General features: G+C 49.0%; 1 protein-coding gene across 2 annotated transcripts in view; it reads left to right on the top strand.

Moving 5' to 3' along the window:
- Nucleotides 1–367: 367 nt before the first annotated feature.
- SAE1 (SUMO1 activating enzyme subunit 1) overlaps nt 368–21,101 on the top strand; it is a 60,110-nt gene continuing 39,376 nt past the window's right edge. For both annotated transcript variants that reach the window (XM_062176249.1, XM_062176250.1), the window contains exons 1-5: nt 368–544; nt 11,089–11,200; nt 17,064–17,237; nt 19,469–19,611; nt 20,831–20,930. In XM_062176249.1, coding sequence (XP_062032233.1) covers nt 447–544; nt 11,089–11,200; nt 17,064–17,237; nt 19,469–19,611; nt 20,831–20,930 — 627 coding nt within the window. In that variant the 5' untranslated portion in view covers nt 368–446. The remainder of the gene's footprint in view (nt 545–11,088; nt 11,201–17,063; nt 17,238–19,468; nt 19,612–20,830; nt 20,931–21,101) is intronic.

Below are 21,101 nucleotides of genomic sequence, written 5' to 3'. Positions count from 1 at the left end.
AGCTGGATTTGTCTATTTGTCCATTATTTGTCAGAGTGTCCTCAGTAGACCATAATCCTCATGAAGATACGACCTTGCCCATCAACCACTCTGTTTAACCACACCTCCAACGCCAGGAGCTCAGTAGGCGCTCTGTAAACCTTTGCAGAATTGAAAAGCCTCATAAAAGGCCACGTGGGCATCCCCGTGGGGCCATAAGTCGCGCCAGTTTTTGGGCCAGCATTGGGGGCAGCCGCCGTCACGTGACTGGTAGTCAACGGCAGGCCCTGGAGGCTCCCGACGCCCACGTGGTCCCTGCTTCCCCGGGGGAGGTACTGCGCAGGCGCGGCTCCCCGCGCATGCGTAGACACAGCCCGGGCGTTCGGCCGGCGGCAGTTGGCGGCGCGCGGGACCGGCTGGCTGCTGGCTTGAGCGGGACCGGAGCGGAGGCAGAGCGAGGCCGCGCCATGGTGGAGAAGGAGGAGGCGGGTGGCGGCATCAGCGAGGAGGAGGCGGCGCAGTATGACCGGCAGATCCGCCTGTGGGGGTTGGAGGCCCAGAAACGGTCAGGGCCGGCGGGGCGTGCGACACCGGCGGTCTGGAGGGGCCGCCGCCTCTCCCGGGCGTTGGGGGCCCTGAGGGAGCGGGGAGGTCTGGCTGCAAGAGAGGAGGCGGGAATTGCGCGCGGGGGTGGGAGAGCCCCTGCGAGGACTAGGCGGGTTGACGAGCGGGAAGTGAGGCGACCCTGGGGTGGTGGGCGGGCGTCCCGGGGACTGTGGGCGGCGTGGGGGGGTCGTGAGCGAATTGGCAGGATTCAGACCTGGGGAACCGGACGCCCCGAAGGAGCCACGGTGGGGTTGAGTGGCGGGTGGCGGTGTAGGGGGTGAGGAGGCACCCAGGGTGCTCGGACTAGGTGGTGAGGTGGGGTGGGGGCATAGTTCATTCATTCGTAGATAGTGAGAACCTGTCTTGTGCCGCACGCCAGGGAGCCCGTCGGACCGTGAGCTGATCCTCTGGGGGTTCCTGAGGGGCGGGCCCGCCGACGGAGTGTTTCTGGGCAGAAACAGGGTGGGCGCCTGCAGGGGCTCGGAGAGTAGAGGGGGACGGTCTGGAGGGACCGGAAGAGATTGCCTGTGTCTAGGTGTGGGGGCTGTGGGGTCGGGGAGGGGTTGGGCGGGAGGGCTCTGATCGAGATGGTCGAGTCTATCGAATATTGAGCACCTGCCACCGGCACTGTTCTCGGCTCTGCGCATGCTTCGGGGAACTAAACAGGCTGCTTGCTCGCATGGAGCTGACATAGTGATTGGAGATACGATCAGCCTAAGAAATGGGATGTTTGGTAATGCAAGTGCCTGGGAGAGAAAAGCAGTAAAAAATGGAGAGGAGAGGGACCTGTTTTTTTTTTTTTTTTTTTTAAGAGCTATTTATTTATTTATTTGAAAGGCAGAGTTACAGAGAGGCAGAGAGAGAGAGAGAGAGAGAGAGAGAGAGAGGTCTTCCATCTGCTGGTTCACTCCCCAGGTGGTCGCAACCACTGGAGCTGAGCTGATCTGAAGCCAGGAGCCTCTTCCGGGTCTCCCACGTGGGTGCAGGGGTCCAAACACTTGGGCCATCTTTTACTGCTTTCCAGGCCATAGCGGAGAGCTGGATCAGAATTGTAGCAGCCACGTCTCGAACTGGTGCCCTTATCGGATGCCAGCTTGGCACTGCAGGAGGTGACTTTACCCACTATGCCACAGCACCGGTGGAGGGAACTGTTTGGATAGGGTGTCAGGGAAGGCTTCTGAAGAGGTAGCCTTGAGCCTGAGATGTGTGTGAGGAGCAAGAGCCCTGAGGCCACCTGGCAGGACCTTAGCAGAGAGCACAGCAGGTACGGAATGCCACAGGCTGGAGTGTGCTTAGTTAGCAAAATAGGGCAGCTACCGCTGATGGGTTGGGAAGTAGCTCTTATTCTAAGTGCGCTGGGAAACCCAACTGGAGACTGTTGAGTGTGTGTGTGGGTAATGTGACCTGATTTGTGTTTTAAAAGGATCACAAGGGTGTGTGGAGAGTAGGTTTAAAGCGGGCAGAAGTAGGGGCAAGTGTTGGGTGTAGTGGTTAAAGATGCTGCTTGGAATGCCTGCGTCTGATTGCAGCCTCCTGCTAGTGTGCGCCCTGGGAGGCAGCAGGTGGTGGCTCAAGTAGTTGGGTCCCTGCCACCCACATGGAGATGTGGATTGAGTTCCCAGGCATTTGGGGAGTGAACCAGCAGATGGGAGATCTTACTATCTGTCTCTCTCTTTCTGCCTTTTAAATAAACACATTTTATTTTTTTGGAGCAGGCATCCCATATGAGTTCCGGTTCAAGTCCTGGCTGCTCTGATTCCAGTCCATCTCCTCGCTAATGCACCTGGGGTTGCCCAAATGCTTGGGCCTCTGCCACCTGTAAGAGACGAGGGTGGAGTTCCTGGCTCTTGACTTTGGCTGAGTTGTGGCCTTTTGGGGAGTGAACCAGCACTGGAAGATCTCTTTCTCTGTCTCTCCTTCTTTGTCACTCTGGCTTTCAAATAAATATTTCTTTCTTTTTTTTTTTTTTTTTTTTTAAATTTTTGACAGGCAGAGTGGACAGTGAAAGAGAGAGAGACAGAGAGAAAGGTCTTCCTTTTGCCGTTGGTCCACCCTCCAATGGCCGCCGTGGTAGGCACGCTGCGGCCGGCGCACCGCGCTGATCCGATGGCAGGAGCCAGATGCTTATCCTGGTCTCCCATGGGGTGCAGGGCCCAAGGACTTGAGCCATCCTCCACTGCACTCCCAGGCCATAGCAGAGAGCTGGCCTGGAAGAGGGGCAACCGGGATAGAATCCGGCGCCCTGACCGGGACTAGAACCCGGTGTGCTGGTGCTGCTAGGTGGAGGATTAGCCTGTTGAGCCACGGTGCCGGCCCATTTCTGCTTCTTTTTAAAAAGATTTATTTATTTGAAAGAGTTACACAGAGAGATCTTCCATCTGCTGGTTCCCTCCCCAGATGGTTGCAACTGCTGGGACCAGGGCTGGGCCAGGCTGAAGCCAGGAGTCAGGAGCTTCTTCTACGTCTCCCGCATGGGTAGCAGGGGCCCAAGCACTTGGACCTAACATTAGCAGGGAGCTGAATTGGAAGTAAAATAGCCGGGATGGACGTGACCCAGGGCCAATATGGAATGCTGGTAGTGCGTCTACAATGGCTTTGCTTAGTGCGCCGCAGTGCCGGCCCCTGGTTTTCTTGTACTCGACAGTAGCTTATCCCGTATCTAAGAGTGAGGAAAGGCGTGTGATTGGAAAGAGGGAAGTAGATGATAAGCATTATGAGAACAAACACTTTATAAATGCCCAGGAGTTAAGATAGGAGTTTTTTGCTTTTAGTTTTTCTTTTTTTCTTTCTTTCTTTTCTTTTTTGCTTTTGGTTTAAGATTTATTTATTTGAAAGGCAGAGTTTAAAGAGAAGGAGAGACAGGTATCTTCCATCCGCTGGTTCACTCCCCAAATGGCCACAATGGCTGAGACTGGGCCAGGCTGAAGCCAGGAGGCTGGAACTCCATTTGTGTCTCTTCACGTGGGTGGCAGGGCCCAAGCACTTGGGCCATCATCCACTGCTTTCCCGGATGCATTTGCAGGGAGCTGCATCAGAAGTGGAGCAGCTGGGACTTGACCAGCACTCATATGGGATGCCAGCATTGGCAACTTAACCCACTGCGCTAGGACACCAGCTCTGAGATAGGAGTTTGTTTCTCTCTCTCTCTCTCTTTTTTTTTTAAGATTTATTTATTTGGAAGGCAGAGTTACAGAGAGGCAGAGAAAGAGAGGTCTATCATCCGCTGATTCACTCCCCAAGTGGCCGCGAAGGCCAGAGCTGGGCCAGTCTGGAAGCCCAGAAAGAGAAAGGAGCTTTCTTTGGGTCTCCCATGTGGCTGGCGGGCCATGTTCTGCTGCCTTCCCAGATGCATTAGCAGGGAGCTGGATTGGAGGTGGAGCAGGTAGAAATCAAACTGGGGCTCTAAATGGGACTCTGGCGCAGACTGTGGCAACTTACCTGTCCCACCATCCCTGGCCTTAGGCTTTGCATCTGTAAAAAGGAGGGTTGAGTGTGACTTAATCGTGGACTCTTTCCACTGAAGTTCTGATTTTATGAAAAAATGGGACTACAAAAGCTGCCCTTTTTTCAGATAGTCATTATCCAATTACTGCTGCTGCTCAGAACTTCAGTTGGTTCCATGGACCATATATCTGACATGAAAGTGACTGAGTAGTACTGTGTACCACAGACCAATGTGTATTTCCCCCCTGTAGGAGGTTTTCTAGTTTTCACGAGTTCTAAAAGAATATAACATTAGGACCAATTTATTATAGTGGTTGGTAATTCAGTTTAAATCTTAGCTCCAGAGCTTCTTATTTATTCTTGGATACCTTTCCCCCCACCCCCTTTTTTAAATAAAGATTGAGAGAGAGCGAGAGCGAGAGCTAGAGCGAGCACGCTTCCATCCTCCCATGGCTGCAATGGCCAGGGCTGGGTCAGTCCAAAGCCTAGAACTGCTTCCAGGTCTCCCATGTGGGTGCAGAGGCCCAAGCACTTGGGCCATCCTCCGCTGCTTTCTCAGGCGCCTCAACAGGAAGCAGCTGGGAATTGAACCAGTGCCCGTAGGGGATGCCTGTGTTGCAGATGGCTGCTTAACCCCCTGCCATAATGCCAGGCCCTTGGGTACGTTTCTTAACTTCTCTTTGCTTCAGTTTTCCCATTTATCAACTGGAAATGATAGAATCTACCTTATCAGATTGTTGAAGTAAATGAGATAATGCATGAATCGTGTGTCACACTCAGAAATTACAGCTACAATTATTTGACAATTACGAATCACAAAAGAAGGGAAACTACATAGGAAATAGTCCAGAAGGATAAAGTGAGTGTGAAATAGGAGTCAGGGCAGTGGAAGAGTAACTGAACTATTTAAGGCCCTAAAAGCTTTTAAGAACAGGTTAAACAGTTTAGAAAACTGCCCTTTTAAGTGAAAGCCAGCGTTCCATTTTATTACCCCAACTGTTTCTTGCTCTGTTCTAGGTTCTTAATACAGCACGGTTGTGTGGCCTGGGGCGTACGCCATGGCCGCTGCAGTAAGATCAGGGAGGTGACCTTGGGAGCCGTTTAACCTTTGTGTCAGATTTCCTCAGCAGTGAAAGATGATAATAACACCTACTTGCTCACCGTGTTGTGAGGCTTGTTTAACTATCCTGCTTGCAAGGTTGCGGAAGCTAACATGCAGTCAGTGTATCTCCAGAGTGCTGTTTGGGCATTCACCAAGTTCTCTTAACTAGGATTCCTGGTTGGAATAGCTTGAGGCGTGGCATTAGGAGGAGATGCTGACCACTGAATTTGCTTCTGCAGCTATCACTAATTGTGTGTGAGGCGCTGCTCTGTGTGCTTTGCAAACATTTTGTTAATCTTCGTAACAGCCCTGAGAGTTGGGTGCCATTGTCTTTCCCAAGGGGGTACAGTGGCAGAGGAAATGCCAAAGGAGGCCATGGCTGTGGTGACACTGCTGGCTGCTCCTGAGCAGATGAGGCTAGGGTTTGGCAGAGGAACGGCAAGAACTGGCACTGAAGCCAGGAACATGGCCCTCCCTGGAGCCCAAGAACACACAGTGAAATTTAGGAGGGGCGTGCAAGGTGCAGTGCATCCCAGTGTCCAGGACCGTATGTTTCCCTCTTAATAGCCCCCTCCTTTAAAAAAAATGTATTTATTTGAAAGGCAGAGTTAAGAAAGAGGGACACAGATCCTTCCATCTGCTGGTTCTTTCCCCAGGTGGTTGCAATGGTCAGGGCTGGGCCAGGCTGAAGCCAGGAGCCCAGAATTCTATCTGGGTCTCCCACATGGGTGACTGGGACCAAGCAATTGAGCTGTCTTTCGCTGTTCTCTCAGTTGCACCAGCAGGGAACTGGATCAGAAGCAGAGCAGCCAGGACTCTAATTGACACTCCACTGTGGGCTGCCGGCTTCACAGGCAGTGGTTTCACCTCCTGTGCCACAACGCCGCCCCTGGTTTACGTTTTGAGATTTCATCGAGGTGGGGACAGTGGCTTGTAGAGGCCAAGAATGGAAGCAGTGAGACGAGGTGCAAGGCTGTTGTAGTTCTGTGGGTGAGAGTGATGTGGCGCAGACTAGGGTGGTGGCTGTAGGAGTGGGGGAAAATGAGTGCCTGGGGCTGCTCTGACTCTATTTCTGCCTAAGATTTGTGTCCACTTGAGCAGTTCTATAGGACAGTTTCTAAAGAGGAACTGCTACATCAGAGAATATAATAGCCAACATTCAGTAAGTGCTGAATGTGTGCCAGGTACTGCTCTAAGTACTTTTCATGTAATGGAGCCATAGATAAACCAGTCTCAGGCCCCTGCTATGGTTAAGGATGAAAAACCTAGGCTTTGGGGCTGGCTTCAACGCCAGCATCCATGGGAGCACTGATTTGAGTCCCTGGCTGTTCTACCTTTCTTTTTTTTTAAGATTTTATTTTTTATTTATTTGAAAGACAGTTACAGAGAAAGGTAGAGACGGAGAGAGGTCTTCCATCTGCTGGTTCATTCCCAAAGTGGCTGCAGTGGCTGGAGGTTAGCCAGTCCAGGAGCTTCCTCCCGGTCTCCCACATGGGTGCAGGGGCCCAAGGACTTGGGCCATCCTCTGCTGATTTCCCAGGTGCATTAGCAGGGAGCTGGATTGGAAGTGGAGCTGTCAGGACTTGAACTGGTGCCCATATGGGATGCTGGCACTGCAGACAGTGTCTTAACCTGCTGTGCCACAGTGCCAGCCCCTGCTGGATGCCTTTGCATATACATTTTCCTGGGTTGTCCAGGGGATTAAATGGTGATGCACTGGGACTAGCCTTTCCATTTTACAGATGAATAAACTGAAGTCTAGAGCAATTGTGTAGCTTTCCAGGTCACCTAGTTAGGAAGCATCACAGCCAGAATTGAAAAACCAGGTCTTCACATGCTAAAGCCATTGGTACTTGTCAGGAGTGCCGAGCCCAAGAGAAAGTTAATGGTTTGGAAACAAGGAGGCCCTTGGTACTATTTGGACATACAGATCCCTAGAGGAGAGCCAGGCTGTGCTAGCTGTCCCTGATCTACTAGAGCAGCCAAACAGGCCAAGACACGATCATGAAACTGAAACTACAGGTGAGGGGCCGGTGCTGTGGCGCAGCGGGTTAAAGCCCCAGCCTGCAGTGCCGGCATCCCATATGGGCGCTGGTTTGAGTCCCGGCTGCTCCACTTCCTATCCAGCTCTCTGCTATGGCCTGGGAAAGCAGTAGAAGATGGCCCAAGTCTTTGGGCCCCTGCACCCATGTGGGAGACCTGGAAGAAGCTCCTGGCTCCTGGCTTCGGATCAGCTCAGCTCTGGCCGTTGTGGTCATTTGGGGAGTGAACCAGGAGAATGGAAGTTCGCTCTCGCTCTCGCTCTGCTTCTCTCTTTAACTCCTCTGTCTTAAAAAAATAATAAATTTTTTATAATTTTTTTTATTTGAACAGATAGAGTTAGACAGTGAGAGAGAGAGAGACAGAGAGAAAGGTCTTCCTTCTGTTGGTTCACCCCCCCAAATGGCCACTACGGCCAGAGCTATGCCGAGCCGAAGTCAGGAGCCAGGTGCTTCCTCCTGGTGTCCCATGAGGGTACAGGAGCCCAAGCACTTGGGCCATCCGTCACTGCCCTCCTGGGCCACAGCAGAGAGCTGGACTGGAAGAGGAGCAACCGGGACTAGAACCCGGCACCCATATGGGATGCTGGCACCGCAGGCAGATGATTAACCAAGTGAGCCACGGCGCCGACCCCTAAAATAATTCTTAAAAAAAAAAAAAAAGAAACAAACTACAGGTGAGGCAGTGACAGTGCCAGGTGACAGGGGGCCTGGTGGACTAACAGTGACCGTAGATACTTGGCCTGTATGTGAAATGCAAGGGCGCTCAACCTTACTGTTGTCAAAGGTTTGATGTGTGTGTATGTAGTCTCTGGAAATGTGGTTTATGATCCAAGCTGACTCCCAAGGGATGGGAAGCTGCATCACTTTCCTTTCTCTTTCAGCTCACTGGTGTAGTGCTTGAAATCTGTGATTAGAGACCTGCCTGATGCTAGCCTAGGTATTTGTCATGCCTGTGTGCTGTAAGCTCTCATCCTGTTTCCTTCCTTTGAGTGGAGTTGTTGCTTGAAAGGCTCATGTCTGCTAGCTTGTGACTGGCACTGGAGAGGACCCATAGGAGAAAAAGCCAAAGGACCTGGGTCCAGATATGCCTTTGAGGGCAATATTGTTAGTTTTACCTTCTGTTGGTATTTGCGAAGGAAATTCAAAACCTGGTAGCATCAAGAGTCAATGCAGAACCTGATCTTATCAGCTACCATTTTTTTTTTTTTAAAGATTTATTTTATTTATTTGAAGGACAGATTTAGAGAGGTACAGCAGAGAGAGAGAGGTCTTCCATCTTCTGATTCTCTCCCCAAATGGCCAGAGCTGAGCTAAACTGAAGCCAGGAGCTAGGAGCTTCTTCTGAAACTCCCACTTAGGTGTAGGGGCCCAAAGACCTAAGCCATAGCAGAGAGCTGGATGGGAAGTAGAACAGCCAGGACTCGAACCAGCTTTCATATGGGATGCCGGCACTGCAGGCTAGGGCTTTAACCCACTGCCACACAGCACTGGCCCCTACTATCCTTCTACCTCTATATTTTTTCTTTGTTTGAAAGACAGGAATCTCCGTCTGCTGGTTCTCTCCGCATGACAGCAGTAGTCTGAGCCAGGCCAGGCTGAAGCCAGGAGCCCTGAACTTAGTCCAGTACACTGTATGTGTAGTAGGGACTCAGCTACTTGAGCCATTAATTACCTGCTGACCCTTAGGATGCACATTAACAGGAAGCTGAAACCAGAAGCCGAGCTGGGGCTTGAACTCAGGCACTCTGGTTATGGGACACAGGCATCTCACTGCCTTAACGGCTGCACCAAATGCCAGCCCTCGGCCAGCATTCCTTGAGACTTGTAGTCTAATTATACATGCAAGTATACATAGATTTTGGGATTATAGTTCGTAAAGTCTTCTTGGATATTGGATATACCCTAGTGCTGGTATTTGGAGAGAATTGACTTATTATGTAAATTAGTAGCAGTCTCTTTGTCCAGCACAACTTGAGTTTCTGTGAAACTACTCTTAGTTCTTGCTAATCTTTCTCAGTGTGAATAATCATGGATCTGTTGCAGAAATATCATTTTATTACAGGATGCTGCCTAAAATCCTGTTGGGGTTGGTTAGCAATAAATAATGTAATAATAATGAATAATATAATAATGTTTTTTTTTCAAACCTGAGAAGTTCCAATTCTTGTTTGAGAGATTTCAAATAAGGTATTGGACCTTTCTTTCCTTATGTTGACCTCCGAGTGAAGTCTTGGGGTAGTGTAGCCTCTGACTGCCTATTTTAAAGATTTTATTAGTTTATTGGAAAGGCAGAGGAGGGGCCAGTGTTATGGTGCAGTGGGTTAAGCCACTGCCTGTGACGCCGGCATCCCATCTGAGCGCCTGTTCAAGTGCTGGGTGCCCCTGCCCACCCTTGTGGGAGAACCAGATGGAATTACAGGCTCCTGGCTTCTACCTGGCCCAGTCCCAGGTGTTGTGTCCATTTGGGGAATGAACCAGTGGATGGAAATTCTCTTGTCTCTCCCTCTCTATAACTCCGCCTTTCAAATAAATAAATACATCTGGGGAAAAAAAAAAAAAAAGGAAGAGAGATTATGTTATCTGTTGGTTCACTCCCCAAATGGCTGTAATAGCTGAGGTTGGGCCAGGCCAAAGCCAGGAACTGGGAAGTCTCTCTGGGGCTCCCATGCAGGTGGCTGGGCTTCCCAGAGTGTGCATTAGTCGGGGGCTGGAATCAGAAGTGGAGCCAGGATTTAAACCCAGCCACTCCAATATGAGATGTGGGCATCCTAAGCAGAATTTTAACCACTAGACCAACCTAACTGCCTTTTTGAAACTTCATCTTCTGTCATTTTAAAGACTTAGATCTAAATAATTCGTATGTTTGCCTTCTCTTGTGTGTTATAGCTTAATCAGGACCCCTTCTCGCCACCATTCTCTTACTTTAACTATGTCCCCTGTCCTCCTTGGCTTTCCAACTTGCTTAGACAAATCCTAAATCGCTTCTCTGCCTGTCTGCCTGCAGGACGTGGCTCCCTTCTGTGTGTAATCTCCTTTCCTCCCGTTCTTCCCTTTGCGCCTGCTCTTCAGTCCCTGTGCGTCCTCCCTGAAGCCTGCCAAGTGCTCCTGCTTCAGTGGTCTCTCACTTGCTGCTTTCAGTCTGGAGCCCCAAGCATCTGTACAAGTACGTTTGTCCTTCATTTCATTTTGAGTTTTACTCAAATAGCACTTTCTCAGAAAGGCTTTTATGATCACTCTAAAAGGTATTCTCCTTTATCCTTATCTTGTTTGATTTTCTTGACTTTTGACACGTTTCTTTATCTGTCTATCTGCCTTCTCTTCTGGGTGGTGCAGGGACTTGATCTTACACACTGCTGTGTTTTTTTGTTTTTTGTTTTTTTTTAAAGAGTTATTTATTTGAAAGGCAGAGTTACGGAGAGGCAGAGGCAGAGAGAGAGGTCTTCCATCCGCTGGTTCACTCCCTAGATGGGCACAACAGCTGGAGCTATGCTGATCTGAAGCCAGGGGCCAAGAGCTTCTTCCGGGTCTCCCAACACGAGTGCACTGGCCCAAGGACTTGGGCCATCTTCTGCTTTCCCAGGCCATAGCAGAGCGCTGGATCGGAAGTGGAGCAGCTGGGACTTGAACCGGCGCCAGTATGGGATGCTGGCACTGCAGGCAGCGGCTTTACCTGCTACACCACAGCACTGGCCCCACTGCTGTGTTTCTACACCTTGGAGGGGGTCCCTGGCATGACAGGTGCTCAGTAGATACTTGCTGAATGGACCGTGAACAGGAGAGATGGGATCCTGTTTCTTACATTTGAGGCTGTGATGCATCATCTAGTGGGAACTAAAATTCTTTGTTATTTGTTCTTTTGTGATTCAGCAAGTTCCATGGTCCTGTATCTTTGGGTTAACAATGTCTGCCTTACAGGCTGCGGGCCTCCCGGGTGCTTCTTGTCGGCATGAAAGGACTGGGGGCTGAAATTGCCAAGAATCTCATCCTGGCAGGAGTGAAAGGACTGACCATGCTGGATCACGAACAGGTGCGATGTTGTCACATCACTGCTATGGTCTCTCTCCCCTCCTCAATGTGAACTCTTGCTGATTGTAGCCAGTGCCTGCTGGCGTGCTCAGGCCAGGGGAGGCGAGGTGGCAGTAACAGAGCTGGAGTCTTTGGAGACCGAAGGGGCCAGCGCTGGGTTTGCATTGCAGTTCCAGCACAGGCTTCCCCTCAGTGAGCTGGCCTTTCTGTAAAATGGGGCTGATTGCTTCTCCCTAGGTGGGTGGCTTGTCAGAAGTAAAGAAGTGGTTTTCTAACCTGAGCTCCAGATTCTCCTGAGTAACTGGTCAGAACAGCAGAGTTGCCTGTAGGCTTTGCTGTGTCGCCTTCACCCCAGCAATTCTGATGTAGAAGATCTGGGCTGGGAATGCACACCTTTTAAGAGCTATCTTGAAGAGGTTGGTAATGGCCACAGACTCTGGGTCAAAGAAATCGTATGTGGACTGCTCCCCATAGGGTGTGAACACAACAAACATCCAATAATTAATAATAATGATGTGGCATTTTACATAGTGTGCTTAATCAGTAATGGTAGTGCCAGTGTAGTTCCAATTTAGCTGTCCCTGACCTGTATTCAGGGTGAAAATGAGTGATTCTTTACATTCTTGAAGATTTTTTTTAAAGATTATTTATTTGAAAGGCAGAATTACAGAGAGGCAAAGGCAGAGAGAGTAAGGTCTTCTATCCACCGGTTCACTCCCCAGATGGCCACAACAGCTGGAGCTGTGCTGATCTGAAGCCAGGAGCCAGGAGCTTCTTCCTGGTCTCCCACGTGGGTGCAGGGGCCCAAAGACTTGGACCATCTTCTGCTTTCCTGGGCCATAGCAGAGAGGTGGATCGGAAGTAGAGCAGCTGGGACTAGAACCAGCATCCATATGGGATTCTGGTGCTGCAGGCGGCGGCTTCTCTTGCTATACCACAGTGCCAGCCCCTCTTGATATTTTAGTTTCTTTGGTAAATAATTTCAAGCAGATAACAATAGAAGAATAACAGTTGATGCCCCATCTACCTGTTGTCCACAGAGATGCCAGTTTGTTGGTCTGTATTTTTCTCCCTGTATATTTTTGGACAATGTTTTTGAAGCAGATTTCATAAATAATGTCTTTTTGTTCTGTTTTGTTTTGATACAATATTGCCAAGATTGTTATATTATTTGGATGTTTGTTTTAGGCAGTGAACAGGGGTTCTGTTTGTGCTAAATAACTAGTGAGTGCACAGTGTGAATTGTAGCCTCTGGGGACAAAAGGAATGGCTAGTGGAGTTTTTTAAAGCTTACCTTCTATGGGGGTTCAAGGGAAAAGTGATACCTGGGATTATCAATTTTTAAAGAATTCTGCAATGTGAAGAGAAACATGGATTGGCTCACTATCACAGCCACAAATTGGTTTTTGAATTCAATTAAAAAAAAAAAAAAAAAAAACAAAACTTCCTGCAAGATGCCTGGTGTTTAAAGGTCAGAGCCCTTGGCTGTTCTAACTTCTCCCCAACTGCAGTGCCCTCCAGAGGCAGGAGCCCCATCTGGAGGAAGAATTAGGGGTGGGGACAGAGGACGAAAGCCTGAGGAAGGAGGGTACCCAGCTGTGGAGGTCCTTGGCATAGAAAAAATGAAACCACACGGGGTGATGACTTCTCCTCTGGCCATGGGAACCTGAGGATGGGGGATGACCACGTAACGAGGGGTGTGTGGTGCAGTTCTGACATCCCTCTCAGTACGGTGGTGAGGACTACCCAGCTGGGGGCAACAGACTGGTTTATCCATTACCTCTTCACTCTGGAGACCCCCTGACCTGCCTAACATGGTGGTTCTCTACCTCTGCGGCGCTTTAGACTATCTAGGGAGTTATTTAAAAAGCAAAGTTTTCCAGGTGAGTCTAATAATAGTCTGGGAGGGTCGTGAATCCCTGGCTTCATACAGCCTGATCCCTGTTAACATCCCCAGCTTGACTCCCCGTCAGACGAATTGGACAGTTCAGGAACATGCCATGGTTCTCCCCTCTGCAGTTCCCTGGTGATCCTTTGGGCTGGGATCCCCCAAAGAGGCCTTGGAATCCAGGAGATTGGCTCACATGCCAGCCTCTCAAGCTGGACAAAGACTAAGCTGCTCAGACTTAGTTTACTCATCATTGAAAAATGAAGATGTCAGTTACTTTACAGTCAGCAGGCACGTGAGAGCCCCTGTTGGGTGTGCTGAAGTTTGCTAGGAGCTGGCAGTAGACAGATACTCAAGGTTTGGCTTCCATTCTCAAGTCTTTCCAGAAACCAGAGTGGGCTTCCCAGCTGAGGTTGTGATAGGGAGACATGGAAGGTTTCCTGGAGGAATGACCTGAGCCAACTTTTAAAGAACAAAGAGGAGTTTATCAAGGTGAGGGGCTGCGTTTTGGGCAGGGACATTAGCAGTGGCACAAAGGCACCCAGTAACATGGTAGAAATAGAAAACAGCAAGTAGTTTGAGGTCTTTGGAGTTTTTGAGCCCCAAAGTGGTAAGGAGGAGGGTCAAGTTGAAGATAAGGTCTGAGTCAGGAAGGCCTGCTGTGGGGCCCCTCTGCAAACTTTTATATGATCCTCTACATGTATGGCTACCTTGAAGCATTTCATTTTGTGTTTAAAGATTTATTTATTTTAAAGGCAGATCAACAGAGATCTTCCATCTGTTAGCTCACTCCCCAGGTTACTGCAACAGCCAGGGCTGGCCCAGGCCAAAGCCAGGAGCCTGGAATCCTGATCTCCCACATAGTTGCAGGGACCAAGCACTCAGGCCATCTTCAACTGCCTTCCCAGGCACCGTAGCAGGAAGCTGGATCCAAGTGCTCAGATAGGGGTCGCTAATGTCTCAAGTGGCAGCTTAACCCACTGCACCACAGTGCTTGCCCCTCGTTGAAGAACTTTAACTGGAGGTGGAGGTGGGGAGCAACCTGGTCAGCTTTGGACTTCACCAGTAATATGGTGGACCACTTACTGTTGGGTCAGATCACTAGTCTAGATCCAGTAGATCCTTAGCAGGTTGCTTTAGTGGTTGAGGTGACAGATGGCAAGAAGCACATAGGTGTGAGATTGAGTTGGTGCCATCAGTTGGACTGTTCCTGCGGGAGCTGACCCTTACTGAAGGGCTGTAGCCGTAGCGTCCCATCCAGTCCTTAGAGCAGCTCCGAGATCTAGGACCTTATCCAGGTGATTATCTCTGCCTTACGGAGAAGGAGCCTGAGGGGGAGGACGCAGAGTCCTGGCCCACCCTGTCTCACAGCGGTTAGTGCTGGCCAGGATCTCGGCAGTCTGATCCAGGGCCCTGCCTGCCCTCCGCTGTCTCCCTGTGCTGCTGCCGGCAGGATGGGGAGACCAGGTTTCTGGCTTGGATATGACTGGGTGGGTGGGCAGTGGTTCATCACCAGACAGCAGATGTTGGAGCAGTCACATAGGAAGGCCCATGCAGCCAAGAGGAAATGGCTGGTGGATGGTTTGATAGACAACTCAGGAGGCCAGACAGAAATCTGCCCAGGTAAGAGTGATCGAGATACAGTACAAGATTTTGTAGAACATAAAAGAGGCCTTTGGTTGTTGATAGAACTGTGCAGAGTGAAAAGCTGAGTGGTTCTGAGAGGGGCAGGTGATAGCTGTACCCTCTAGCAAGGTGCTAGGGTGGGGATTTGCAATGAAGGATCATCCTGTGCCCTGCTAGTCATGGTAATTGCCATTGTTGGGGGAGTAGGAAGTGTCTGTTTTTATTAACATTCTCATTTTACGTGTGATTCCTGCATAACTTGTCAGGGTTACGCAGTAAGTGATTGAACCAGAACTTGAATCAAAGATTAGGGTCCAGCCTGAATTATTCCAGAGGCCTTGTTCCTTACCACTGTGACGTGTAGCATCTCGTTGCTACATGAGATCTCTGAAGAAGCGGGACAGGGTCAGTCAAGGGTGGTGGTAGGGTTGGCCTGCAATGGGGGAGGACCAGCTCTTTTTTTTTTTTTTTTTTTAAATTCATTTTTGTATACTTGAATGACAGAGCAAGAGAGATCTCCCATCCACTGGCTAAATGCTAACAACAGCCCTGACTAGCCCAGGCTGAAGCCAGGAACCTGTACCTCCATCTAAGTCTCCCATGTGGGTGGCAGGGGCCCAGTCACTTGTGCCATCATCCACTGCCTCCCAGGATGCATTAGCAGGAAACTGGATCAAACTGACTCAGATACGGGATGTGGGCATCCCAGGTGGCGGCTTCACCCACTGTACCACGGTGCCTGCGCATCCAGCTCTTTCTGTAGGAGGAAAGGTAGTGAGGAGGAGTGTGCTCTGGAGAGTTGGGATGGGGCTGATTTCTGTAAACCTCCTCTTGGTTAGGTGCCAAGGTCATTTGCAGTGATGAAGGGTTAACTTAGATGTTTGGTGTGTGAAGAAATGCTTTGTGAGTAGTGTGGAATCTGATTCTCCTGGTGGCTGTCAGGGCTTATATTATTTCATCTTTCAGGCTCTGCTGTGGAAGTCCTCTGCTCCAGTCCCCTCTCTGTTGTTCTGGTTGCATTTCATTGAATTTAAAAGTTCATTTTTACGAAAGATTTACTTACTTTATTTGAAAGGCAGAGTTACATTGAGAGGGGGAAAAACATTATCTTCCACCTGGTGGTTTACTCCCTAAATGACTGCATCGGCCAGAGCTGGGCAGGCCGAAACCAGGAGCCTGGAACTCCACTGGGGTCTCCCACTTGGGTGGCAGGGGCCAATCTTCCCCTGTGTCCTTAGCAGGGAGCTGGATCGGAAGTGGAGCAGCCATAACTTGAACTGGCACTCATATGGGATGCCGGTATCCTAGCCAGTAGCTTAACTCACTGTGCCATGGTGTTGGCCCCTAAAAGTTCATTTCAAACATTCTCAATTGTATGTGAATTTTGTACTGGTATAGGGTTTTTTAAAAAATTATTTTTTATTTACTTGAAAGACACAGAGACAGAGATCTCTGATCTACTGGCTTACTCCCCAAATGCCCACAGCTGGGACTGGGCCAGGCGGAACCCAGCCTGGAACTTAGTCTGGATTTCTCATGTGTGTGGCAGGTACTTGAGTACTTGAGCAATCGCCGGCTGCCTCCCAGGGTGCACATTAGCTGCAAGCTGGAATTGAAAGCAGAGGCAGGACTCAAATCCAGGTGCACTCATGTAGGATGCAGGTGTCCCCAGGGGTGTCTTCACCACTGTGCCTTGCACGAGTCAGGTTGTAAACTGCATGAGACAGGGACTACACTTAGCGTTGGGCACATGGAAGGGTTTAGTTTGTTAGCAGTTATAAATGTGAGAGAGAATGCATGGACTTTCTTGTTTTTCTCCATAAACACAAGGGGGTGCTCTTTAACCACCAATGCCCAGAAAAAAAGTTAAAAGTCAAACGTCTGTTTTCAATTTTATTTTTACTTTTAAAAGATTTTTTATTTATTTGAAAGGCAGAGAGAGGACTTCTATCCACTGCTTCACTCCCCAAATGGCTGCAACTGCCAGGGCTGGGCCAGGCTGAAGCCAGGAGCCAGGAGCTTCCTCTAGTTCTCCCACATGGGTGCAGGGGCCCAAGCGCTTGGGCCACCTTCCACTGCTTCCCCAGGTGCATTAGCAGGGAGCTGGATTGGAAGTGGAGCAGGCGGCAGCTTTACCCAGTGTCCCACAACGCTGTCCTGTTTTTATATAGCCTTTTATCAGAAGGAGGGCTGAGAATAGGGATTCTGCATTGGGCATATTGCTGCAGGAACTGTTAACCCATTAGATGGTAAGTGTTTTAGCCAGCCTTCAAAATTAAAAAAGCTCATTGTCTTTGGAGTGTATTTCCCAGAAAAATCAAAGGTTTAAGAAAAAAAAAATTATTTCTAGGTATCTCCAGAGGATCCTGGAGCACAGTTCCTGATCCGGACCGGGTCTGTTGGTCGGAATCGGGCTGAAGCCTCCTTGGAGCGTGCCCAGAACCTCAACCCCATGGTGGATGTGAAGGTGGACACTGAGGAGATAGAGAAGAAGCCGGAGTCGTTCTTCACTCAGTTTGATGCTGTGAGTTTCTCGGTGGAAGATCTGCAGAGAAATGAATAGTGGAGCGTTTGCATCCCTGCATCTCAGATTAGCTTTTCCCCAAGTGCATCTTTTTTTTTTTTTTTTGACAGGCAGAGTTAGACAGTGAGAGAGAGAGACAGAGAGAAAGGTCTTCCTTTGCCGTTGGTTCACCCTCCTATGGCTGCTGCGGCCGGCGCATCACGCTGATCCAAAGCCAGGAGCCAGGTGCTTCTCCTGGCCTCCCATGCGGGTGCAGGGCCCTAGAGCACTCCTGGGCCACAGCAGAGAGCTGGACTGGAAGAGGAGCAACCAGGACAGAGTCCGGCGGCCAGGACTAGAATGCGGGTGCTGGCGCCGCAGGCGGAGAATTAGCCTAGTGAGCCGCGGCGCTGGCCCCAAGTGCATCTTTAGGCTGCTCAGTTCTCTCAGCTCAGTACGGTACGTGGATGGCTGCGAGGTAGGGCCAGTCTGCAGGACCTGCTGTAGCCGCTTGTGACGTGCTGTCTGCTGGCTTCCTTTCTGTGCGTATGGCCCCCAGACCAGGTTTCCATATTGCTGTTTTGTCTCCCTTCCAGAATCTTTGCATATAGCTGTGATACATTTTATTGCAAATGTTTTCTCCCTCATACTTCCCAAGCTGGTGATTAATTTCGATGGTAGAGGCATACTTTTGGCTAGAAATATCAAACTACAGCTGTGTTTTGTCTTGAGAAAGAGCACACCTGATCTTGGGTACCTACGTCTGCCTGTCTTTCTTATATAGAAATGTAGAACTCAGCCAAATGAGGCAAATCCACCCTCACTTGGTTTCACCACCAGATCTGTGCAGAGGTGAAAAAGATGAGCTGAATTTTATGGCAGTGTTGGGCACCTAGTATCCTGTGCCCTGGAAAAGCTTCACAAATCTTGGATAACCATGAAACAATTATGGTGAGTGCCCTTTTTTTAAATGACAGGCCTGTTAGATGAGAGAATAGAAGTTGAGTTGGGTGGTTTGTACTTCACAGATTTTGCACCCACATCTGTTCACTTGCAGCTTGGACGGATGTATTGTCTGTGTTTGTCCTTTTCTTTTTCTTCCCAGTCTCTTTTATTTTGTAACTTTGTGTACTAGGATCCTTTCTACCTGGACATGTGTCCTCGTTGCCTTACCCTTTAGCAGCCACATTAGGTTTATTCTAGATGACCCTTGAACTTAGAGAATCGGAAGAGAGGTGGTTAGACCTGAAGCGCACAGCCTGTTGGTTGTGTAATGCTGACTGTTTCATGGGCCTCTGGTTGGGGTGGTCCTCAGCCGTGTTTCTGTCGCTTTGGACTCCACAGGGAGTTGTTGGGTCCGCTGGTTGTGCGTTTACCTGTGGCTTTCTTACCCTCTCCCTGTGACTCTTTTCGGGCAGCTGCATCCTCTGAAACACCCGAGGAGCACATATCTGTGTGTTCTTCGGTGTTCCGGCCGTGAGACAGCCGCAAAGAGGGCCTAGCTTTTGTTCACGGGAGAGCTTGGCAGTTTGGAAGTTGTCTTTTGACCGGGATCCTCAAGATTTCCCTGAAAAGATGGTGTTTTGTGCAATTGAATTTAGCCATTTCCAGTACCTCAGTCTACCTGGAACAGAAACTCAGGCTCCACAGCCACTCTGAGGGTTCTGCCGAGTGAGTCACCAGTTCCTTGTCATTCTGGATGAAAGGGCACTCGGTCTATAACCTTTTCTTTTGTCCTTAAATTCAGATGAAGTTTCATACACATCAATCAAACCAGAGGGGGAAAAAACATGACCTTTAGGTCAATTTTAAAAACTGGTTTTGCTCTCTCTCTAGCTCATTTGGATTTTAATAGGTTTAAGAGTTTAGAAATAACTTTCAAAGTTATTACTGTCTTTTTCTTTTTTTTTTTTTTTAAGGTTTTTTTTTTTTTATTACTGTCTTTTTCATGAGACTATGAAATATGGTTTATGTATGTTCATAGGGTAGGGGAAATAAACTCATTTACTTTCTAGCTAGACACTTTTTGTTTGATTGCAAAAAGTGACAGTCTCATAATTTACATTTTCCACACACTGAAACCTGCAACTTTTCCTTTGTCTTCTATCCATAGGATCCAAAGAACCTGTTGTACCAGTTTGAAGCTGGCCTTAAACATGCCCAGAGAGACTGCTCATTAAGATTCGTGTAGACATCTGGGCAGCAGTCCACAGCTTGCACAGCTCACACCAGCCCGTTCTTTCTTTCTGCAGGTGTGCCTGACTTGCTGCTCCAGGGATGTCATAGTCAAAGTTGACCAGATCTGTCACAAAAACAGCATCAAGTTCTTTACAGGAGATGTTTTTGGCTACCATGGATACACATTTGCGAATCTTGGGGAGCATGAGTTTGTGGAGTAAGTGTTGGGAGAATATTTTCAGAATTTAGTTTTCTTAACTATTAGGAAATGAACCCTCAAAGGAAATAATTTTACAGTTAAACTCAGAGCATTCTGAAACCAACTGGTGCTGACTGTACGTTCAACATTGTGGGAGATAGGACCTCTGTTCCCCAGACAATGGAGTCTGAAGCAAGCAGAGTTCTAGACATGGGTGTTTGACAGTCTGGTTTTCACTATTGAGCATGCTTTCTGCATAGGGATGGCTTGCTTGGTGTGTGAATGTTGGTTTCCCAGGGCGGGCTTGCATGCGTTCAGGTTGGAACATAGTAAAACACGGTTGTGGAGCAGTGAGATGGACAACCCCGGAGGCACTGTCAGCCCAGGTCTACCTTGGAAAAGCTCCAAGGTCCGGAGGCTGCTCTGGTGGAACAACAGAACTTACCCTCTCATTTTGAACATTGAGGCTGCAGACCTTGCTAATTCTCACATGATGGGACCTGCAGTGTTTTGAACTGGTAGATGAAAGATGGCAGATGATAGAGTATTGTAAAACTATATGAGCTCTTTTCGTATTTTTTTTTTTAATGTGCTGCGTGTTTTGTTTTTTTTTTTTTGTTTTGTTTTTTTTAATGTGCTGGTGTTTTGGCTGCAGTTTCTTACCCCACCCCCAGCTTGCTAAGGAGAAGTAAAGAGAGGTTGCAAGTGGCAGGATGGAGCTTCTTACCAGGGGTTTGAGAGCTGCTTTGTTTAGCCTCTCAGGCAGGCCACTCTGTCTGGTCTGCATGTTTCTTGCCTATAAAACTGAGACAGCAGAAGGACAAACGTGTGCCAGATGCCTCCCAGCACTAGCTTTTTATGGCTTTAAGACTAGTTTTGGGCACATTGTAAGTGGATAAGGAAGTTGTTGTAATGAAGAGCAGACCAAATTATTTTAGTGTGAGCTGCCCATAGCAAAAGAGGAATTCCTTAATTAAAGGTTGCTGTCTATTTTATGGTTCCAGTAGGATGTTAACAAAGGAATCAGTTGAATTTTTTGAGAGCTTCTATGTGTTAGGCAGCAAGCTGAGCGGGTCATGGTATTTGGGTAACCAACTCATCAGGTGTCAGAGCTGGCATTTGAGCCCCAGGCCTATGGACTCTAAGGCTTTGCTTGCCCTCCTGTTCTATGAGCTGGCAATGCTCTTTCTATTCTAATGGTATGCTTCACCAGTTCTGTCCCCTTGTCACCCTCCAGGGAGAAAACCAAAGTTGCCAAAGTCAGCCAAGGAGTGGAAGATGGACCTGATACCAAGAGAGCAAAACTTGATTCATCTGAGACAACTATGGTAAAAAAGGTAGGAGAGTGTAGGGGGTCGGAGGGCAGAGGTTGGCAACCCTGGGGCCTCGTGGGGACTGGCCATTGCAGTTGCAAGTGAGAGGAGTAAGCAGGTAGTCTACTTTGTAGCTCTGTAGCCTGGGTTGGGAGTAGGGGGGTGTCTTGAGGGGAGGGGCCCATCTTGAGGGGA

The sequence above is a fragment of the Lepus europaeus genome, chromosome 19 (assembly GCF_033115175.1).
Source record: "Lepus europaeus isolate LE1 chromosome 19, mLepTim1.pri, whole genome shotgun sequence".
Taxonomy (NCBI): Eukaryota; Metazoa; Chordata; class Mammalia; order Lagomorpha; family Leporidae; genus Lepus; species Lepus europaeus.
Note: the sequence above shows the minus strand (reverse complement) of the source record. Positions and strands in the feature narration are given on the sequence as shown.